A 22,831-nucleotide genomic window follows, 5' to 3' on the forward strand; every position below is an offset into this window, starting at 1 on the left:
TTTTAGTCACCCTGACAAGTACTAGGTACTGGTGACGTTTACTGCCCCGGAATACATGCATGGTACATTGGTGGTAAACCTGACCATGCTGGCGTGGAGTAATACCACGAATTGTTTCACTTGAACATGATTAATGTCAGTTAAGGTTTTCCCAGAATTTGCCATGTAATTAGAAGCTCCAAAATATCACTAATGGCTCCAGAGAGGATTCCAGCACATTAGCTTGGCTCATCTCAAAGAATATTTACTTCTTCAAAATCCTGATCCCAGGTATTATAATTCAGTTTACAAATGAATGGTCCAGTGGTAACTGTTCACTCTTACTTGTGCTCACACGGTTCAAAAGGCCAAATGTCTCACTCAAACAATACAGGTGATGATTTTGTGATCAAATCCAGCTTCATACTCTGGAGGAAAATACTCTGAAGAAATGTATGATGGTATTGGGATGTTACAATGGTTACTATTGTAAGCACCACAAGCCAGGGATACACCACCATGTTGGAACATTCCTATAGTCTTGGCCACTTGATACTTTTCCTCTTTTGATACAAGATCTGAATAGACGTTAAAATTGGGCGACGCTTTTTTTCAAAACGCCTGACACGTTCAATTTCATCTGATTTCCACAACCGGTCCAAACCTTCACCGTGATTTACATTCAGATAATCGACAATTCCCTTGTGTCTCTCATCGAAACACCTTTTCTCAAGATGCTTGAAATGAGCTGGACTTTTAGAAATGACGCTTGTGAGATTAGAAATCCAGTTTTCATCATGGAATACTTGTTGAAATGAACAAAGTAATGGTGACAGGAAGTTTTCCAAATTTTTCTGACTGTGTAAAACAACAATATTTGCTGTTCTGTTCCACCGTGCAGTGTCGATGGCCACATGCTGCTGAAACATTAGCTTGTCCGTAGTCACTGACGACACAACAAGCACATTCCACATGGACTTGCTTGTGAATCGATCAAAGTAGTAGACATCCGTTTTGCCACCATGTGGAGCTTCTGACAAATCAATACACTGATACCCTTGATGGCGTAGGTGGTTTACTGCTGGCTGGATGTAGTCCAGATCTTTGTCCTCACAGATGAAGTGGACATGGTAGTCCTTCCCGTAGGGTAGCTGCATGAAAGGCATCTTTGAATATATTACACGCCTTGTTGGTTTTCAATTACGTGAGTCTGTTATCCGGGCATGTGTTATCTAGTCAAGCTTTGTTAATGTCAGCTTCTGAACAAATCTTGCCTTTTCATGTTTTCTACATGTTCCGTGCTTGCCTTGAAATAGTGCAGGAATCTCTAATTCATTTCATCCCTCAAAACTTTTGCCCGGTAAAAGAATGGCCTTGGCCAATATGTCTGACTGGTGTCAGGACGCCGGCCAGCTTATGGTGGCGAACAGCTGATGTATTGATTTAGAGTTATTTTAAGCAACACATCATGTATACGCCATTAATTTTGTTTGAAATGACATTGAACTCTCCAAGCCTTGGTACTGATATTTCTTTTATTACATGTTGTGTGGTGGTACTGGCAGTAGTACTGGCATACAGGAACTGAGCTTTTTTCATGGAATGTGTTTTTTCATGCATGAATTGTATTGAAATATGTATAGTTGTGGGGTGACCTGATGTCAGGGTGTGACATGGTAATGCAGTCAAGCATGTCATATGTGTCGCACTCTATGTGCTCAATGATCAGCATGTGTAATCATGGTTATGTTTATAATAGATGGTAAATTTGTTGTTTCAAAACATGATATAGCGATCAGCATGTCCGTCTGTCTGTCCGTCCATTTTTGTTTCCGCAACAGAACTCAACAGAACTCCTAAACCGCTCAACAATATTTCTTGTTGAAACATATTTTTATTTTTTTTCAAGATGACAAGTTGGACTTTACTGAAAATGAGGGCAGTGTTCCATTCCTGAACCGAACTCCAAAACTGTTGAATATATGTAGATGAAACAGATCACTCTAGTGGTGAACTGGTGCATTTTGATGATTTGGGTTGTTGAAAAATACTGAACAGCGTATTTTTTGCTTCACTGAACTGAACATATTCAATGGCAATGAGCCAAAATGGGGTACAAGTTGCCAAACTCCAGAACAGGGGGATATGTCATCTCCTGATGACTCTTATTCATTGTCCTAATCTCTCTCTCTCTCTCTCTCTCTCTCTCTCTCTCTCTCTCAAAATTGGCACGACAGCTACAAAAAGTAACAACAAAAGAATATAGCAGTTATGCGTGTCTGTCATATGCATTTATATTCTCACTCTCTGTATCCAGAATATCACCAGCATTAGGTTTTTTTGTTAATGTGGAAACCTCTAACAGCCCTTAAGGTGCAATGTTGGTGCAAATTGGCCATATAGCATGTATAGAAATGTGCTATTGGTGCCTTTTGCTATTTTGGAATTATAATAAAATTTTAATAAAATTTATTTTTTCCTGTTTCCATGGCAACAAGTTTGACTTTGACTCTGTTCATAGTGGTGTGTTTGTCCAGACCATATCTCTGAAACTAATAAGTATTTTTTCATAAAACTTTGGACACACAAAGATCAGGTTGTCAACTGTTGCCTTTCGCTATTAAGGGATTTTTAGAATTTATGATATTTTACTCTTGTTCAATTAAATTTAAGCCAATGTGCTTAAAATGGTATTATTTTTTTCATTTTTAAGCCAATGGGTTAAATAACGAGGGGCTTTTAAATGTGCGGTCCCGGTAAGATGGATACCCAGTCGTTGTTTTATACCCTTGATCAGTGGTAGAAATTAACATTTTTAGTCCACTGGTCCTTATGATGATAACATAAAGCAAAACCCTAAAAAAAATGGCAAATTTCTACTAGTCCGTATGGTACGTTAACTTTTGACAGTTTGGCAAGGACTACAGACCTAGTGCCAATTTTTAACACTGCTTAATGTCGAGCACCAACCAGAGTAACTACAAGTACCTTCTTTTAATGTCTCTTGGTATGATGCAGCTAGGGATCAAATCACCTCTAAGGGGCTGACTCTCGATCAACTTGACCACAGAGCCAGTCTCCATAAATAAAGGAAACAAGTAACATTGCAACATGTGGTATCACAATCTTTTATTTCTCAAATTATGATTACCAGCTGGTCAGAACAAGCAACATTGACCAGGTTGACCGAGCACTTTCTTGTGTTACACAAAGAAAAATGCAACCATATTTTCATCTTTTAGCTATAAACTACAAATGTAGAAATTGTAGCAGGTTGTTTGACATATATTAATGTTCAAGTTGTAACTTCTGATAAAGCAGCACTCAGTTTATTAATACTTCATGTGAAAAACTGTTTTAGTTACCATGAAGTAACATAAGTCATTAAATTAATGTGCAATTGTGATGCGTGGTTGCATGCATGCGTGCCTATGTGCAGGCTTTTCCTGTATATACTTATATACTACTCAAAAGAAGTTAAAGAAGACCCTATCCTTTCATAATTCTAGCATATATATTTGACATGCCAGGCTATGAAAGAAAGGAGTGTTCTTTAACTTCTTTTGAGTAGTATATAAGGACTTCAAAACATGTCACTTTGTTCTGTGAGCAAAGGACACTCATGTTTCTTGCATTAATATCATGCTCATGAAGATTTACAGGAAACATTGATGAAATGCAAAAACAATACCATAAATTACCAACTCCCAGAACTGACTTCATCAGACAGAAATCACAAATAATTGACCAGATTGTGCTGGTTGTGGTAACAGGTGGTAAACTGAAATGCCATAAAAAATAATTAATAATTGATAAATTATTATGCTGATTGACTAAAAGGGGTGTCACAATTCACTAATTTACACCGCACAGTACGATACATGATATGCCTACTGATGTATCAATTCATGGTTTGGTTCTGTATTGATTTCCAAAAAGAAATATTGATCATTTCCCCAATAACTCGTCTTCATAACTACTCCTGTTGGTGTTTCTTACCGCCTGTCATGAAACAAGACGTGACATCGGATTGCATAACTGTGAGTTAGACACAAACTGGTTAACAGCAACCTCTTGTTTGCTGGGCCACATGAAACCTGAAATCTTGAGTATTTCTTGCATAAACATTGATAAACAGCACAAATTAAGTATACATGTTGTATCATGATCATTTCTCGTGATATGTATTGATATCTGAACAAGGCGTGTCGTGACACCCCCTTATTGAATAGCGGCTGGGTGCATCATGATGATGATGATGATGTTGATGTTGTCATGTTTATTGCTTCATTCAGATACTGACATGGGCGGATACAGAGGGGGGTTGCGGGGGTGCGCACCCCCCGTTTTTATTTCGAAAAAAACCTTTATTTCTGTATAAATTACCACCAAAGACAATAAATAGATCTTAATTGTGCAACCCCCCTTTTCAAAAAAGCTGTATCCGCCCATGACTGACCACTATTTACCATTGGTTTTGACTTGGCTGATAATTAGAGAATAACCATGACAACCAACAAACTACATGGACTTACGTATTATCTGTCCCGAGTGAATGAATGATGTTAGTAAGGCGGGGGCATTCATTCACAAGGGACAAAAAATCTGTCGTTCCGAGTTTCGAGTAAGTCGTTCTTTATATTACTCAGTGACATTTTAAAAGAGAAAATGCAGGAACACGTACAAAATGTCAACCCTACAGAGAAACTTTACTGAAGGAAGCCTATTGTTCAGATCCATTTGTGATGTCATGAATAATGTATGATGTCATATCAAATTTTCTCAATGAATCACTGTGATGGCTCCAATTGAGCAATCAGCATAAAGAATCGCTAAAATGCACATATGCAAATATCGGAATGTTATTACACATGATAATTCTACTCATATGAGTAATATTGCAAGTGAAATCCATCAATGTTTGTATTGGGTGAACAAGGGATGAAAATCAGCAGGGTGCTCTCAAATTTAGAAATTGGGGGCTCTTATTAGAATATTATTTTGGTGAAAAAAACAGTTGAAGAATCGGAAATCCAGAATTAAATGGCCCATAATTAAGGGTGCATATAACCCACGAGTGTGTATTATGCACGAATAAATAAGTCTTGTGTACATTGATCAATCGGAAGGGGTGCTAATTGGGATTGTTCACTAACCAATATATTAGCAACTATCGCAGTGGCGCTTATCAGAGCGGGCGGCTTATTACATGGAATACGGTATATAGATAAACAGTTCAAGCTGTACAATTTTCATATATAATCTGATTTGTATACTACTGTGTACTACCAATGCAATAGTATTAATTTGCATTAACATGGATAAAGCAACTTCAATAACATGACTGGGTGGGTTCAAAAACACCTCTCTCACCAAATGAATACAATTACAAGTAAAGCATAAAAAACAAGTAATACTCAGATATCATGGACATGATAGATTATGAATAATGCATAGGTGCCATAAACACAACATGATGTCAGTATGCATTTCATGCATTGTTTTCTTCCTAATATATGAACAAAAAATTAAATCATTTCTAATACAGTGAAACCTCTTCAGCAGGTTTAGTCCTCACCCTGTTAATGTGGAAACCTCCCTTTTCCAGACTGTCACTGTCAGCAATGTTATCATGCATACATAAAGATTTGCTTCATCTCAAATAATATAATTTCAAAGGATTTCAGCTATAAACATGGTTAATTTACCGTCTTATTTTATTATATCAAATTTGATTTGGGTGCAAACTATGATAGCACAACAATGCTGGCAGGAGCTGCGTTCCTTAGACTTGCTAGTTAGGTATAATAGAGAGAGAGAGAGACACAGAGAGAGAGACACAGAGAGAGATGATGATGACAATGACTAATTCTCAACGACTAATTCTCAACGACTAGAGTGCAAACTATGATAGCACAACAATGCTGGCAGGAGTTGCGTTCCTTAGACTTGCTAGTTATGTATTATAGAGAGAGAGAGAGACACAGAGAGAGAGACACAGAGAGAGAGACACACACACAGACACACACACAGACAGAGACAGAGAGAGACACAGAGAGAGATGATGATGACAATGACTAATTCTCAACGACTAGAGTGCAAACTATGATAGCACAACAATGCTGGCAGGAGTTGCGTTCCTTAGACTTGCTAGTTAGGTATAATAGAGAGAGAGAGAGACACAGAGCGAGACAGAGACAGAGACACAGAGAGAGATGATGATGACAATGACTAATTCTCTACGACTAGAGGGCAAAATACAGGGCTAGTTCTAATTCTAGGGTGGGGCCTTGTGCTTTTAGCCCCTAAATTTAAAAAAAAGATCCATATTTTCAAATACAGTGGGGCATTTTAACATTGTGCTGAATGGGCGTACCTTTGGAATATTTGAAATTTTCACATAAAGGGCCCCTGTCAAAACATTTCTAGAATGAGTGAGTGAGTGAGTATGGTTTTACGCCGCTTTTAGCAATATTCCAGCAATATCACGGCGTCTTCGGCGTGACGAGCGAACACTTTAACCACTAGGCTACCCGACCGCCCCTATTCTAGAATGAACCCTGAAACTATGATAGCACAACAATGCTGACAGGAGTTGTGTTCCTTAGCCTTGCCAGTATGCTGTAGCGGTCGTAAAAATCCCACTCCAAGAAAGATTCCCTCTGATTATCATCCTTGGTTTGTCATTAAAGTTTTATCATCTATGACCTGCCATGACATTGCCTAAATACCCATCAAAGCAGCATCAGACCGAACCCACTCACTAATTTGGCCAAAGATATATGTCGGTAACCATGCACACAAGATACTGTTGATTCCATATCAACCACACATAATCAGCAGTAAGTAGTGATGTGGGGGATGGTGATGGGGAGTATCTATGTAACAGCTTTATCACATCTTTTATGAATCATGCAGTTGAAGCCCAAAAGAAGGAACAATAAAAAAAAGTATCCTTTGGGATATGTGTGACTGATACTGCCATTGTTACCATGGTCACAGCCCATCATTAGTTTGACACAGACTTGATACATTGATGTACTTTGGTCAGACATTTTGTGGTTCTGGTTTAAAGACTGTTTTGTGAAAGATCCTGGTTGGTAGGCAAGTAGGTGGGTAGACAAGTAGGTGGGAACAAAATAAGCAAAAAACATTATTAAAAAACCCATTTCAGATTTTAAAAAAGAGTATATTTAGCCATTTATGCAGCGTTTTGGAAGCCAGTCTGTTCAGTTCTGCAGCTGATTAGGCCACACCTTTCCTTTTAAATGCTTTGCAGATTTTTTACAGGAAAATACCTGTTGAGCTTCTTTGTGTTTCTACACAAAAATCTTGTTTGTTTGTTTATTAATGTCAAAATTATTTATAGTGGGTCCTTGTTTAGAATATATTTTATGAGTCAACAAGGCCTGCAGTAAAATTACTTGTCAATTTATTTGTCACAGTTAGCTGCAATTGTTTTAATGAGGGCCTGAAGAGTTTAGTCAGGGCCTGCAGCTTCTAAAACCAGTGGGTCCTGATGGCAGCCTGGTAATTTTGTATATTTCAAACACTGGTGCAATACCCTATCAGCATGATCAGTTTACCGGTTCCATATAAAAGAGAGACAATTTCAGAATGTTATTTCCTCCCCATTTTTAACAGTTGTCGCAACTGTAAAGCAAGTAAAACACAAAAGTGTAATCTTAGGTTCACACTGTGTGGTATTATGTTCACCCTGTCCTGTATTATGTTTATGGTGAACAGTTCAGTTTTAAGTTGTCAGAAAACAAAAAAACTGCTGTTTTCAGATAGTATATTTAACTTTTCGTTTATGAGAGTTGAATTTCGTAAACATATTTTCGTTAAGAGTATTGCCTTAATTTTTACGGTCATTGTACATCATGAACATGTTTTATGACTTCAGTAATAAACTCTCGGTACATTTTTGGACAACTGGAATATCACAATGATGACAAGCATTGAAGGAGGTAGAAGACATGTTGGAAGACTAGTTTACACAAGAGTTCATATACACTACAACATGTCTATTCTTTTGATTTTTCCTTAGCATATTTGTAACTACACCATGTACAGTAACATACATACACAGTAGACACATCAACAAGGACTTGTCCCAAAATCCAGATGGAATGTCCTGTATTTGTTGAATCATGATGATAGTGCTGTTTGTCAGTATGCTGGGATTTGCTTTATGCATCACACTGTAAGTGAATCACAATACTTTGTCAGGTAGGATACCAGTGTGACTTTAGCCAGTAGCCACGAGTTACAGCCCGAGTCTAATAACACTTCTTCTGGTCAAGTTGGCATGGTAAGCATGGGTAGGAGCAGTTTTTACAATGCATACCAGTCTACTCAGACAAACCCATACACTCAGAATAAAAGATGCTCGAATAATGCCCAAATACATATTTGGGTTGCTCCAACTAGGTTACTATCTCTGTACTGATTCTAGGTGGGTGTTAATAAAAATATGAAAGAATTAAATAACAATTGTCATCAAAGTCTCATGGATGTCCTTGATATCACTAATCATGCTAATACAAAAATAGACTGAAAAACTATTGTATCATGTACATGATGTAACTAGCAAAGTGTGCTGTGCAGCAGAGCATCGTCAAATCATTACAACCTTAGGTTGACCTTGGTATATTTCTTCTCCACTAGCTGCTGCCATGGTCAGGTCAAGGTGTGTATAACCATGTTTTATGGGTGCTTTACTTTTAACTGTGTGAAGGGGTAAGACCTCCTGTTGCCATGGTTATCTCCTTTTTCATGGGATACTTGATACGTTTTCTCATTTCACTCTGAAGTTGAGCTCCAGCTCTGTCTCCATTAAAAGGTGTTTTCTGGAGGAGTTGTAGACGCTTAGCACGCAGGTGATCATCTGAATAGGAACGATTGTCCTCAATTCTCAGTATTCTCTTTCTGTCATGCTCAACATCAAAGTGGTTCTCACCTCCGAGACTCTCCTCTGCCTGCAGGAATGCTTCGGGAGGAATTCTTAAGATGGAGGCAAGATGAGCCAGCCAGTCCCTTTTATGCCTCTTTACTTTCTTGAATGGGAGAAGTATAGCTGGGATAGCATCATCCATGTTATCCTCAGTGTGAATAACAATGACATTTCTCCTGCCAAGATGTCTCGCAAGATCAACAGCTAAATCTATCTGGAGTCCCAGATTGTCTTCAATCATGCTCCTAGATGCAATGACAATATTCCATAAGGACTTTGATGTAAATTCATCAATAAGTTCGAGCTCTGTTTTCCCTGCTAGAGCATAGCTATCAAGCTCCACACAACTGTAACCACTATGAGATAGGTATTTGGTTGCATATTCCACAACATGCAAATCACTCACTGAGCAAATAAATTGAACGTGCCACTTACGATCCTTTGGTAATTGTGGAGCAAGTGTTATATTTTCCGTGCTTGGAAAAGAGCCATTTGAACCATAGACATGAGACTTCGATGACTTGGCATCTTGCAAGGGACTATCTGTCTGGGGTCTAGTTAGACTCACACAAACACAGAGTGAGTGTGATGGACGCCCCACACCTTTCCGTTTGTAATGTACCCTACTTTTAGATACATTTAGCTTCCGTGTGGAGTGCTTTATGCCCATTCAGATGATTATATCTTCCCTTTATCGAGCGGGAGATGCAAAGATGGCAGGCAGCGGTAAGGGTATTCCCCTTTTAGGGACCAGTCATTATCTGACTTGTACGAGGATGGGGTAAAGACAGCAGAGGGTGGAGAAATTGAATAGTGCATGTAACTGGGTCTGAGAAAACATAAACATTTCTGGGAAGGGTCATCAGCAAAATAAGATGATCATTTTGCTGTAAAAACTTGATCTGATTATATTCTAACAGAAATAAAAATTATAAAAAATGTGCTGTTTCATTTTTATGGGAATATGCTGTAGGGAAGGAATTAGAAACATTGCCAAACATTTATACATAATATACATGATATGGAGAGTCAGAACCACAAAACTACATACAGTAGTGTATCAAACTTAACAGTTATGAAGTACACATACGACGTGTATGGATAAAGATGTCAGGACTTCTTCTATTATGGGTAATGACTGGTCCCCTAACCATGCTTACTGAGCTATTTATAAGCTGTAATCTGTACTCTCGAATGAATATTTCATTTGATATTGATATGTGCACTAAAGATTGTATGTGCATGATATGAGCATATAATATTTGTAAATAGAGTTGTTGATGCACATGATCTCCAATTTTAAGGTCAGCAATATTATACCATTGATACCATGTCAGGCTGATGACGGTGTGTTAATATATTGGGTGGGCAGACACGTGGCGGAATCTTGGCAGCTCCATAGCAATTTTCATATCAGTTACAGCACACACACTGTTTATTGTTTGCAGCCAACCATTTGATATTTGATACTCTGGAGGCTTGCCAGTCTATGTCTCATACTCCTCAATAAATGCTTCAGCGAATCTGAACAATGTTTTCTGAATTCACCCTGATTTTGTAATCCTACATGCTTGAGCGAATAGTTAGAGCAAACATGGAGAATTCAGGGTGTGAATAGATGAAGACGATAATGTTAACAGCCATGGACTTATCATGTTTATTGTGGTGTCATTTACTAGTGGACAAGACTGGCTACAGCTGGCTCAGCAGATGTGACAACTATCACCAGGTGTAGGAATTAATTTGTCACAGTGAACAGATTTATCTAGCATAGACCATGCACAATGATATTGTAGACACAAACTGTATCTACAGATCTATGCTGCTTGGCATTCGTACAACAGCTTGTGATTAGTCATTTGATGGCTTGATCACTATGCCTGATGACACCACATCATGCAATTATTGCAGTGGAGTGAAACCTACTGATGGAAAGACACATCATCTAACGGATAAACTCACCTGACAGAATATTATGTGATGAGTATTCTGCATAGTTTTTAATGCTGAAATGTAAGAACATGTGTCTTACTTCACTTATGAGAACTGTCATATGTTGGCATTCAAATTATGATTTTTGGTATGCTTGGAGGCTGCAGTTAAGCAGTACTGATTATAAGTTTCCCAAGGTGCATGATAACATTCATATAAATGCTGGAATTATTTCTGCTTTGTATGAACATACCCTTCCTAAGTGCTGTTGCTTTAGTTAATACTCTACTTTGGATTTATTCAAATATCTATGTTAATTATGTAAATGATACAGAAGTATTACTGGTGTATTGAAGCAAAGAAAAGCAGATAGTCACAAGGGTAATAATCATACTGACTTTGCCAGTTTGTAACATGTTCTAATGGCCAAAACATCAAATAGTCTCACAATATGTTCAGATAAATTGAAAACTATCAGTGAATACTCACAGCATCATTTCCAAGTGTTAGGTACTATGGTTGTAACACAAATAGCACATTCTTACCACTCCAGTTTTATGTCACTGAATAGGTTTAGGGGCGGTCGGGTAGCCTTGTGGTTAAAGCATTTGTTCATCATGCCAAAGACCCAGGTTATATTCCCCACATGGTACAATGTGTGAAGCCCATTTCTGGTGTCCCCTGCCATGATAGTGATGGAATATTGCTAAAAGCGGCGTAAAACCTTACTCACTTACTGAATAGGTTTAAGGTGAGCTTCTGTAGCTCTGTGCATGGGTTTGTACCAGGGGTCCGGAAACCGTCATATGCGCCGGACATGTCCGATTGGGAATCTCAAATGTCCGTTTTAAAATATTGCTTACCGGACATTTTAAAAAGTATTGTCCGGACATTCTTAAATTTTGACCGGACATGATCAACAGTTAGGACTGAGCAGTTTCTGTCTGCAGTTGCAACACAATGAAGATTAACTACACTGACAAGCTTTGTTTGTTTTGATTGCTGTAAATACATCGTACCTGCATGATAGTCCAATCGGTCAATCACTGTAATAGGCAATAAACTGAGTTGACACTGATTAATTGAGGATTAATTACTGAGAAAATCTTGTTAATTTGAGTGAAAGGTGTTTACAACTGTACATTAATACCTTGCATTATCGATGTACCTCATTATCCTCACACTGCTACGATACGTAACCTCAGACAAGAAGCGAAAGCGTGACGACAGCCAGTCGACCGATGCAGATCAGTCGAGCGGATCTGCCAAACCCTCAAAGTCTGGACGATCATTTTGTAAGTCGTGGCTAACGGCTTTCACTTGGTTGTCATACAATGAGGATTTGCAGATTTTATTTTTTTCAGTAGCTAGTCGTATATTGAATCTTGATTGACCGCCATTTTGCTTTCTCGGACGATCGATATCCAATTTTTTTATGGTCAATAATTAAGTACAGATGAAAAAAGTATTCAAATAACTATTGCTATCAACGATATTTTAGTATTTGTGATTAAATTATCTGTCTTGTTTTTAAAAAAATCTTTAGTTTAAAAAAAAACTTTTCCCGTGAGGTCACGTGATAACCAAATATGGGATAATAGTCTCGATCCAAATGTTACAACGCGTACACTTGAGCAGACTCATGAATATAACTCATGAAAATTAATTAGACCGTTCACTACGTTAATAGATCGTTATTATAACAGAAACAAACGTATGTTTTCCATGTAAATATAAAATGATATTATTTGTTATTAATTGTCCGGTGAATTAAACAATTTAAATTGAAACAATTCATAATTCATCATATTATGAATACGTAAACTTGTAATGTGTGTGAAAAGTCGTACTAAAATACGCTATTTGATGGGGGCGTGGCCTAAATGCAAATGTCCGATTGGGATTTTAAATTTTCCGGACCCCTGGTTTGTACACCCATTAATGCCAAGAAAGCCATCAGACTTAATGACACACTCCATCAGTCAGTCCTCTAATAAGCAAGAGAATTTATGGATGTCTGTATTATGAAAACTTCTGGAAATCTCTGTAAACTGCTGTATTATTAGTATAAAAGTTAATACTCCGAAACGTTGTGTTCCTCATAATAAGGAAGTTGACATCCACATATTCACTTCCTTATGTGTATCACTTCTAAATGCCATTTAAGACTTGAATCCTCTGTTATTACATATATACAATTTTTTTCATTTCCAGGAACAGGAACCTTGATTGTGAGAGATGACCCCGTACCCCTGTCTCCATCTGGCAAACAGAAACTGCAGAACTTGTTGGACTGCCATCTGGTGGCAGAAACCAGTGATGATCAGGTCAAGTGGCGAAAACCCCCATCAACTGGAAAGGACAAGGCTCAACAAGGTAAGACAGTAACATATTCCTCAACAAGATTAGGGGGCACGGGTGGCCCAGTCGTCTAAGGCGCCGCGATTCGCTGTGCAGAGTTGCGTCCCTTGGCCACGCCAGAAACCTTTGATTGTGGGTTCGAATCCCAGTTCGCCCAAATTATGTTTCTAGGTTTGTCAGCACCATACCCGTGCTCTTGGGTTTCACCGAAGTGGTTAACGTCTGAGACCTGCATCACTTCGGGCTTTCCTCCCACATTAAGCTGACACGCCGTGATATAACTGGAATACTGTTAAAAGCGGCGTTAATACAACTCACTCACTCACTCACTCAACAAGATTAAACCTGAGCTGTCATATCAGCAGTGTAGTTTTGGTGTTAGTCATGTTAGAAGACTTGACGTCCCTCTGTTACTGCCAGACAAGGTATGGTCACAAGGCTTGAGTAAGAGTCTTCTACTTGCTGTTAGGGCAAGCTGGTGTTGTAAAGAACACTAAATATCTCGCGAACCAACAGGGTCATATGAATATCTCATTTGTCCTGATGCTGAATGTCTTTTCTTTAGACAGAAATTCAGAAATAGAGGTGGTATGGAAATGAAGCCAAATCAGTTTAGACAGCTGACATCTGATTGGGTCAAGAACCCACTCACCCTTCAATTTGATTGGTCAGTGAAAGTTCACCTGACATGAACTCCTGTCATGCCTTATTATGTATCAAGTGTTTGTTCATGTAAATTGTTTTTCTTTCAGATGAGCAGCATTCACTGGAAGATCTGTTTTCTTCCTGGAATAACCCTGTGATGGAAGTTCCACAGCAGGTGAGACAACCTTGTACTCTTCAATTGTGTACAGGGGCCATAAAGTGTGACTTGTTCTTCAGAATATTAGCCATGCCCATCCTGCCCACATCCCTGCATAACTATGTGTATGTTAGGATGGGTAAATTACACAAAAGTTTAGTTATTGAGACACACACTGACTCACTTATTGTCACGTTTATAGTATGAAGTGTTTGTAACACCACTTGCCATCATCTGACATGTCTGAAGAAGAAGTACGCAAGTTTATGGGTTTTTGGCATTGTTTAGTAAATGTACAGACTTTTAGCTCCCTTTACCACGCTCACTGAAAGTCAAGTGCTGTGGCAATGTTTCATTTACACAAGTGTTATTGATTAACAGTATTATATCGTATCATGGTATGATAGTCGTTTTCATGCCACCTTAATTACTGCAGGTGTTGGTGGGTTTAAGTGTCCAAAATGGCTTGTACATGACCTTGCACCACATGTCAACCAGCGGTAGAAACTAACATTTTTCTACCACTAGTCCTTATAATGATAACATATAGCAAAACCCTAAAAGATGGTAAATCTATGCAAGTCATTGTGATACTTTACCTATTGGGCAGTTTGGCAAGGACTACGGGACTGGTGCCTATTTCTAACGCTGTCAGCATGACTGTCAGGAGATTATAAGTACAGAGAATAATTAGGCCTATATTCAGTGATTCATTGTGTGTGCCTTGTTAGGATTCCGGGTTAGAATAGGTCTCTAGCCACCTGGGCCCCTTTCCACAAAGCAGTCGTAGTGCTACGAGTGTCGTAAGCCAATGTTAAAGTATGGGAGTTACGATCATCATAGCGCTAAGATCGCGTTGTGGAATAGGGCCCTGGTCATAAGAGGCAATATAATGGATCAGGTGGTAAGACTCGGTGACATTGTTGATTGTGTCATCGTAGCCGACGGGTTGGGTCGTTGCTCATAATATCGATTGCAATCATACAGCTGGAATATCGCTAGGCACATTGTTAAACATGCTACACAATAAACAAACGTAACAGTCACCGTTTGTGTTACAGTCGTGTTTAACAGCTGAGGTGGCTCATATGAGTAGAGCAGGAACTAGGTCCTTCAAGTCTCTCTACCCTACCAAGTTCACCAAGACCATGCTGAAGAGCTTCCAGGTACAGTACTGCTCCAGAGCTACAGACAAGCAGCGTATTTGCGTAAAATACACACACACACACACACACACACACACACACACACACACACACACACCACACACACACACACACCCACACCACCACCCCACACCCAAATGTTCACGACCCAATTCCTTTCAATGAACTTGCGTACAGAAACGCATGCATTAAATGAAAAACTCAAATGTATAAAAATAGCTTGTGTAAATACCCAATGAAGCTTTTTCAGCATGCATACAAAGGAGCTAGTTTCCCAAACACAAATACGAGCGAATTTACTTTCCAAGTCAAGCCTATATATTTAGAACAGTTATATTCATCTAAAACATTATTTCATTTTTTTAAATCTTAAAATGTTCACTTATTTTGGGAAATATCCAATAGAGTGATGAATAGATGAGTGAAAAAATATTGTTTCCCCATTGAAAAATGTAATAACCCAATTAAAATAGAAACCTAAGAGTAAAAAACTCAATTACTCAAAAAGTTATCTGGAGCTCTGTACACATGCTATAGTTGTTATCCATGAAAGATATAATTGTGTATGAAGTGTCCCCCACAGTAAAAACAGGATTTAGCAGATATTGGATGTAGGAGATTCCTTGGTGGAGGTCACAAAATTATTGTTTCATAGATAAAGTAGAATGCCCCGGATAACCTGTTTGACATTATGGTAAGAACAAATATAACACAACACCTGAAACTAACTCTACTGTCAAAACTCATCTGTGGTATATGGTCAGTTTCCTTCCATTAACACTCATACAAAAACATTTTAGATTTATATGAAATATACACATATTCTTATATATACTGGCTATAAGATAGTTAACATGCTTTAAAGTTGAGAAAGTGAACTTGTCGTTCAATATAAATAAACGCCAGCATGAGTGTTGCAACTACATGGCTGGAATCTACAGCCCTCCCAAGCCGTGCTTGTCAATTACCGCCTTCCCAAGGCAAGGGATCTACAGCTTTCCCTCCACTAAAGCTCCCTGTGTGAAACAGCCTTGAGTAACAATTTGAACTCATGTAACCAATAAAAAAGGAGAGGGGAGACATCTGTTTTTAGGAGTAAAAACACATTCTAGTTTATTTTTAAAAAAACCCAGACATTTTCATGACGTTAGTTTACTCTGATGTGTTTCAGGTCCTGGGTCAAGTCGACAACAAGTTCATTGCCTGTGTCCTCAAGACTGAAGAACAGAATACTTCAAAAGGTTTGTCTTGTGTCATGTGTTTCCTGTTGATATGGGGTGGTGGGGTAGCGTAGTGGTTGAAGTGTTCGCTCGTCCTGCCGAAGACCAGGGTTCGATTCCCAACAGCGTAACATTGTGTGAAGCCCATCTCTGGTGTCCCCCGCCATGATATTACTTAAATATTGTTTAAAGCCGCGTAAAACAATACTCACTCTCACTTCACGCATAACACACCATAGATGGTTAGTATGCTTGAGGTGAGGTGAAATGGGGTTTAATGTCGTGTTCAAGATTGCACTTATATGGCGACGAGCATCCACCTGTGTGTGTGGCTGCTTGTACTAGTTCGGATTGATGCCGATTTATAGTGCAAGCCCATTGAGATACCATGCTGCAGTTAAACATGAATACCCCATTCAATCCAATCCAACCAGTCCTTGTTTTAGCCCATTAATGCTGAGTGCCAGACAGGGTAACAACAAGTACCACGGGCGAATGCTAGACCACGGAGGCGGGCCTAATATGCTTTAAGTGTGTGCTGTAATTGGAATATATAGAAAGTAATTCACATTAGCTTCTGATTAATTGTCATCCAGATGTGTGTATCAGTGTCTAAGGTTATTTTTTGCAATTGATTTCAGCTCCAGATCTGATCGTGTTGTTCGACCAACATGCAGCTCATGAGAGAGTACGTCTTGAACAGCTGACAGAAGGTGAGGCAGGAGTTACCTCCCTTTGAACATCTGCCAGTGGGAGGAATGTTTTACCAATACACTTTGTTATCATCAGATATCAACCAACAAATGTGGTTATCAGATAAAAACTAATCATCCAAATGGACCATGTATGATTTTATTGAAGACAGCTTGTCTATAGAATTGTGTGTTACTAAATAATGTACATTGAAACCTTGTTAATCTGGACGGTTTCCAACGAAATCATACAGATAAACAAAAAAAAAGGTATGGAATATTTTTGTATTTTTGTATAGTTTTTGCCATTCCTAATGGTAATAGTCTGGACCACCAAGGTTCCAGTGAATATCTTATTAAAGAAATGAAGCTATTTTGTAACAGTGTTGGTGCACCTCATAGTAATACATGAGACATTTTGCAGATATCTATGTGAACAGTGCTGACGTGACTGACTGCTCAATCAAACCCAGCCAGGTGTCGCCTCCTAGGACCTTGACCTTCACAGAGGAGAATGTTCGTCTGATCAAATCTTTCAGGGATGAATTCAAGAGGATAGGTACATTCTTGCACGGATCTGTTATTTGCTACCAAGAAGTATCTAGAAGTAACTCAGGGAAACTATGCCGAATATTTGAAATAGAACATGCAGTACGACGGAACAAAACAGACTGATCTTAACTATTCCCTAATTGAATTTCACATTTGTTTTACCTGTTGGGATTCTAGGGTAGAAGACATTTTCAGCAACCTGTTCTTGTTGTATGAGGTGGGGCACGGGTGGCCCAGTTGTCTAAGGCGCCGTGATTCGCTGTTCAGAGTTGGACACGCCAGAAACCTTTGATTGTGGGTTCGAATCCCGGTTCGCCCAATGATGTACGTGTCTAGGTTTGTCAGCACCATACCTGTGCTCGTGGGTTTCACCAAAGTGGTAAACGTGTGAGACCTGCATCACTTCGGGCTTTCCTCCCTCATTAAGCTGACACGCCGTGATATAACTGTATAATGTTAAAAGCGGCGTTAAACCCAACTCACTCACTGTTGTATGAGGCATTGATTGGATTGGGTGGTTGGGCTCTGTGACTTAGTAGATTGTGTGTCATCATTCCAATGGCATGGGATAACAACAAAGATGATCATAATATCGATCACTGGTTGTCTGACTCAATTATTAACAGGCAGCCATCATATCCCTGGCAGCCTCGCTGACTTGGTTGATGCATGTCATCGTGTCCCAATTGCATGGATCCATCCTCGTGATGTCAATCACTGGGTCGTGTGGTCCAGACTCAATTATTAACAGGCAGCCATCATATACCTGGCAGCCTCGCTGACTTGGTTGATGCATGTCATCGTGTCCCAATTGCATGGATCCATCCTCGTGATGTCAATCACTGGGTCGTGTGGTCCAGACTCAATTATTTACAGACAGCCATCATACAGCTGGAATATTGCTGAGTGCTGCGTTAAACAACATACAAACAAAAATCATATACCTGGGCTATTCTTGAGTGTGGGGTTGAACTGTACACAAGTAAGACTATTAACACCTGACCAGAATCAGAGTGGTGAAATTGTAATGTCATTTGTTGCATCAATGAACGTTTTATCTAACTGTATTTTCCAGGTGTAACTTTTACCATCAACGGCTCGTCCCGGGATTCGCTCAACATCCACTCCATCCCTGCATGTCTGGTTGAGAGAGAGGCAAATGAAGTTCGCAGAGGGAGAGAATCGGTTGTCATGGACATTGTAGAGGTTAGTTTGCTCCAAATTTGAAGATTTCTTTTTCGATTAAATACATGAAGTTTCACCCATATATATTATCCTTGTACACTGTGTTCTAAAGTATGTTAGGTCCCTTTATGTTTTAGATATAGTCTTTACATATCAAATACTGATTTGTATTAGCCTTGTGGTTAAAGCATGTTCTTGTCATGCTGGAGACCAAGGTTCAACTCTGTAAATAGTTATAATGTGTGAAGCCTATTCTTGTGTCGAATAACATAGAGCTATTTTAGCAACAGGTTTTGTTTGTGCACATAGGAAAAGGGAGACAACTCTCTGATAGCCATAGTACCATCAAGTTGGCACCATCTTTACTTTTATAGTTTCCGTTTCATGTCATTTTTAGTAGTTTGAATTCACAGAAAGTCATAAATGTAATTTAGAAATTTAGTTTTGGGACAATCCACAAAATGTATGTAAAGACCTACAAAATGTATCTGATAAATATTTGTACACTGTCTCCTTTTCCTATTCCAGAGCCTTATCAAAGACCATCTGGAGGTATGAACATGTTTTGTTATTGTTCCGTAATTTTGCTGATTGTAATTAATTGTTCCGTTGTAGGATTGTACTTTTGACAATTTCCAGTGATGTGTTCAGAGAACTATATATATTTTTGGGGTATGTTGCTTCCCTTAGTTGTGCCAGGATATGCCGATGGTGGGTTCACATTTGCACAAACTAAACTCCTGGGTTTATCAGCACCATATCCATGTGCATGGGTTTCACCAAGGGGATACACTAAGAGGAGGATCAGGTGGCTGTCTGGCTGATACTGTGTTACGGTTTTGATCATTGCTCATGCTATCAGTCACAGGCTTTGGCTTGTCCAGACTCAAGTATTTACAGGCTGCTATGATTTGACTTGAATGTTGCTGACAACAGCTTGAACAACATTAACTCACTCATGCTTCTCCTTGGAAGGTGCTGAAGATGATGAGAGGAGCTCGGAGTCGACTGCCACAAGCCATTCACAAGGTGCTGTGCTCTCAGGCCTGTCATGGTAAGAACACTGTTGGTCGTACATAATGATTGAACTTTTGATTGTGAGATAAATGTCTGGCTTCTGAAAACTTCCTGTGCCTAGTATTCTCCAAGTCATCTAGGTTTGGAAAATATGTTTTGCATAACTCTGTTCTTTTTCCTCATGGCAGAGATATCTATTTAAATATTTTCAATCAATGTTATTACAGAAGTTGTAAATTTGTTCTCAAATACTGTTCTAGGGGCTATCAAGTTTGGAGACAGCTTGACTTTGTCCCAGTGTAGAGAACTCCTGGAGTCGCTGTCGCAGTGTGACCTTCCGTTCCAGTGTGCACATGGTCGACCGTCTGTCATGCCTCTACTCAGCCTACAGCAGCTTCAAGCTAAAGTCCCACCAGAGGTAGGTCTGGTTCAGCCTCTACTCGGCCTACAGCAGCTTCAAGCTAAAGTCCCCACCAGAGGTAGGTCTGGTTCAGCCTGTACTTGGCCTACAGCAGCTTCAAGCTAAAGTCCCACCAGAGGTAGGTCTGGTTCAGCCTCTGCTCGGCCTACAGCAGCTTTAAGCTAAAGTCCCCACCAGAGGTAGGTCTGGTTCAGCCTCTACTCGGCCTACAGCAGCTTCAAGCTAAAGTCCCACCAGAGGTAGGTCTGGTTCAGCCTCTACTCGGCCTACAGCAGCTTTAAGCTAAAGTCCCACCAGAGGTAGGTCTGGTTCAGCCTCTACTCAGCCTACAGCAGCTTCAAGCTAAAGTCCCACCAGAGGTAGGTCTGGTTCAGCCTGTACTTGGCCCCCAGCAGCTTCAAGCTAAAGTCCCACCAGAGGTAGGTCTGGTTCAGCCTCTACTCAGCCTACAGCAGCTTCAAGCTAAAGTCCCGCCAGAGGTAGGTCTGGTTCAGCCTGTACTTGGCCTACAGCAGCTTCAAGCCAAAGTCCCACCAGAGGTAGTGAAGGGGCTTCTTTTGTTTTTGCAAGTTCCTGCACACGTTCCTAGTTTACCTTGTCACTGATCTATTGTAAACAGGCCTTGAACAACTGCAATGCATGGATAGTTTGACCAATCATTACACCACTGTACATGAGTGTCCTGATGACATCAGTATGGTAGAAAGTTCTTATTTATGTTGAAATCAACATGGATACAGCACATTCCATCGGATATCATTATTTGCACTTTTATCATTGTCTTAACTAATATTTTATCTCATTGCAGAAAACCAAACGTCCAAGCTTGTGGAAAATATCCAGGCATCTCTCCATCCATCAATGAACTGAGGAAGACTTGTTTATTTGATATTAATTTTATCTTGCAAAAAATAAGCTTGCTGCAATCAATCTGTGATAACTATTTTGAGGATTTTATTTTACCTTTGTTCAGTGTTAGTGATTTGATTTGTCATTCATGTCACCAGAATCTAATGGCCTGATGATTACTAGAACTCTGTGATAAGCTGTTGAAAATGCATTATGATTTTTATGAATGCACTTCTGATTAAAGAAACTATACACAGGACTCAACTTGTTGTCATGGTTATGCAGGATCTAATGATGTTAGCCTGGACCCATTACTCTCTTTGTTCCATTGATGACCCTATCTGTCCCAGTGTAAGTTACATTCACTGTTTATTTTCCTTCAACTAACTATGCAATGTCATTTTGTTTAAACCTTTATTACATGAATTTGTTTTGACTATATGAAGTGAGGTAGACAAACAGGTATTTTGAAAGCATCTTGAAGTGTATGTCATGCATTTGTATCAAGTATATTCTCTGTGTTTCATTTTTTGTCATAAGAGCTGACAATGTGTGATCAAGCTGAGTGTCATAATGCCCAAACAGGATGGATTGTTGCTCATGCTGTTAACAATTTGTTTTCCTTACCCAGACATGATAACAGGCAGCTGCAATATGTCTGAATGTTGATTATTTGGACTGAAAATAGCATTCACTCAGTCACTATTAGAGTGAGTAGGTTTGGACTAACACTGCTTCAGACTGTACGTAATTCAGTTATATCAGGGCATGTGAAATTGATGAGGGGCCCAATTTGGTCTTAGATATAGTCACCACTTTGATTAAACCCACGAGAACAGGTATGGTGCTGATACATCAAGAAACAGTGTCAGCACGATTCTGGAATTTGGACCCACACAAATAGGTTGGGGGCATGCCCAAGGGGTGCAAATCATTTGGCCATCACTTTTACATAATGAACACCTCTGGACATGTCAAGTAGGTATAACAACTTGGCTAATTGATCTAGAGTATTGTATTGAAATACTTATATGGCTCGCATAAGAACCTTCACCCCAAGGACATGCACTTACAATCGGCACAAGAATGCATTTTTAATATCAAATACATGCAGTCTGTCAGTTTGATATGACTTTCTTGTTATGGTAAACACAATCTCTGTTCAGAGTCATAAAGAAACATTTACAGTAAACCCTTGAGAAGATCTGGGTTAGAAAAAGGGGGGGGGGGATATATGGTTGCTTTTAACATCATCACTGGATTAAATGGCCAAGACTTGATTATTTACAGGCCATCGCCATAGAGCTAGAATATCATGGCGTTAAACAACAAACAAAACGGTTTCATTCAGCAGTTTCGAAACAAATTATTTCAAAAGTGTTTACATTTGCCAGTCTTGTTGGTATTAGAAAAAATATTGTTATTGTTAAAAATTTAGGAACTCTTTGGTAATTCCGGCTTATCTAACATACGTGACACTATATCCTAACTTCCACGAACAAGGTGGATGTTGTTTTGAGGAAGATACCTCGGGTCGCACATGCGCCGGTTACAAAACGTCACAAAGACACGTGCTAATGGTCCTAAGGGTCATCTGTAATTTTTATACCTCTGCATCCTTTGTACGTGCTTATTATTGGATGTTCTGGGGAAAGATAGGTTAACTCACTGGTTCAGGATAGAGACGTGACCTTTCAAG

The 22,831-nt window shown here is 39.2% G+C and overlaps 1 protein-coding gene and 1 long non-coding RNA gene across 5 annotated transcripts in view; one reads left to right on the top strand and one right to left on the bottom strand.

Moving 5' to 3' along the window:
* The window catches only part of LOC124144631 (DNA mismatch repair protein Mlh3-like), a 35,226-nt gene extending 13,835 nt beyond the window's left edge, over positions 1-21,391 (top strand). For all 4 annotated transcript variants that reach the window (XM_046514140.2, XM_046514151.2, XM_046514131.2 and 1 more), the window contains 11 exons: positions 13,082-13,243; positions 13,981-14,048; positions 15,092-15,196; positions 16,368-16,437; positions 17,058-17,129; positions 17,533-17,667; positions 18,736-18,866; positions 19,374-19,397; positions 19,821-19,899; positions 20,123-20,280; positions 21,092-21,391. In XM_046514140.2, coding sequence (XP_046370096.2) covers positions 13,082-13,243; positions 13,981-14,048; positions 15,092-15,196; positions 16,368-16,437; positions 17,058-17,129; positions 17,533-17,667; positions 18,736-18,866; positions 19,374-19,397; positions 19,821-19,899; positions 20,123-20,280; positions 21,092-21,148 — 1,061 coding nt within the window. In that variant the 3' untranslated portion in view covers positions 21,149-21,391. The remainder of the gene's footprint in view (positions 1-13,081; positions 13,244-13,980; positions 14,049-15,091; positions 15,197-16,367; positions 16,438-17,057; positions 17,130-17,532; positions 17,668-18,735; positions 18,867-19,373; positions 19,398-19,820; positions 19,900-20,122; positions 20,281-21,091) is intronic.
* Positions 3,092-6,345, bottom strand: LOC124144638. The gene is made up of 2 exons (XR_006862446.2): positions 3,562-6,345; positions 3,092-3,445 (listed from the first exon to the last, which is right to left on the bottom strand). It is a non-coding gene; the product is annotated as an uncharacterized LOC124144638 (long non-coding RNA).
* Positions 21,392-22,831: the final 1,440 nt, after the last annotated feature.

Source organism: Haliotis rufescens, unplaced genomic scaffold (genome assembly GCF_023055435.1).
Source record: "Haliotis rufescens isolate VD_foot unplaced genomic scaffold, xgHalRufe1.0.p SCAF_3, whole genome shotgun sequence".
Classification (NCBI taxonomy): domain Eukaryota; kingdom Metazoa; phylum Mollusca; class Gastropoda; order Lepetellida; family Haliotidae; genus Haliotis; species Haliotis rufescens.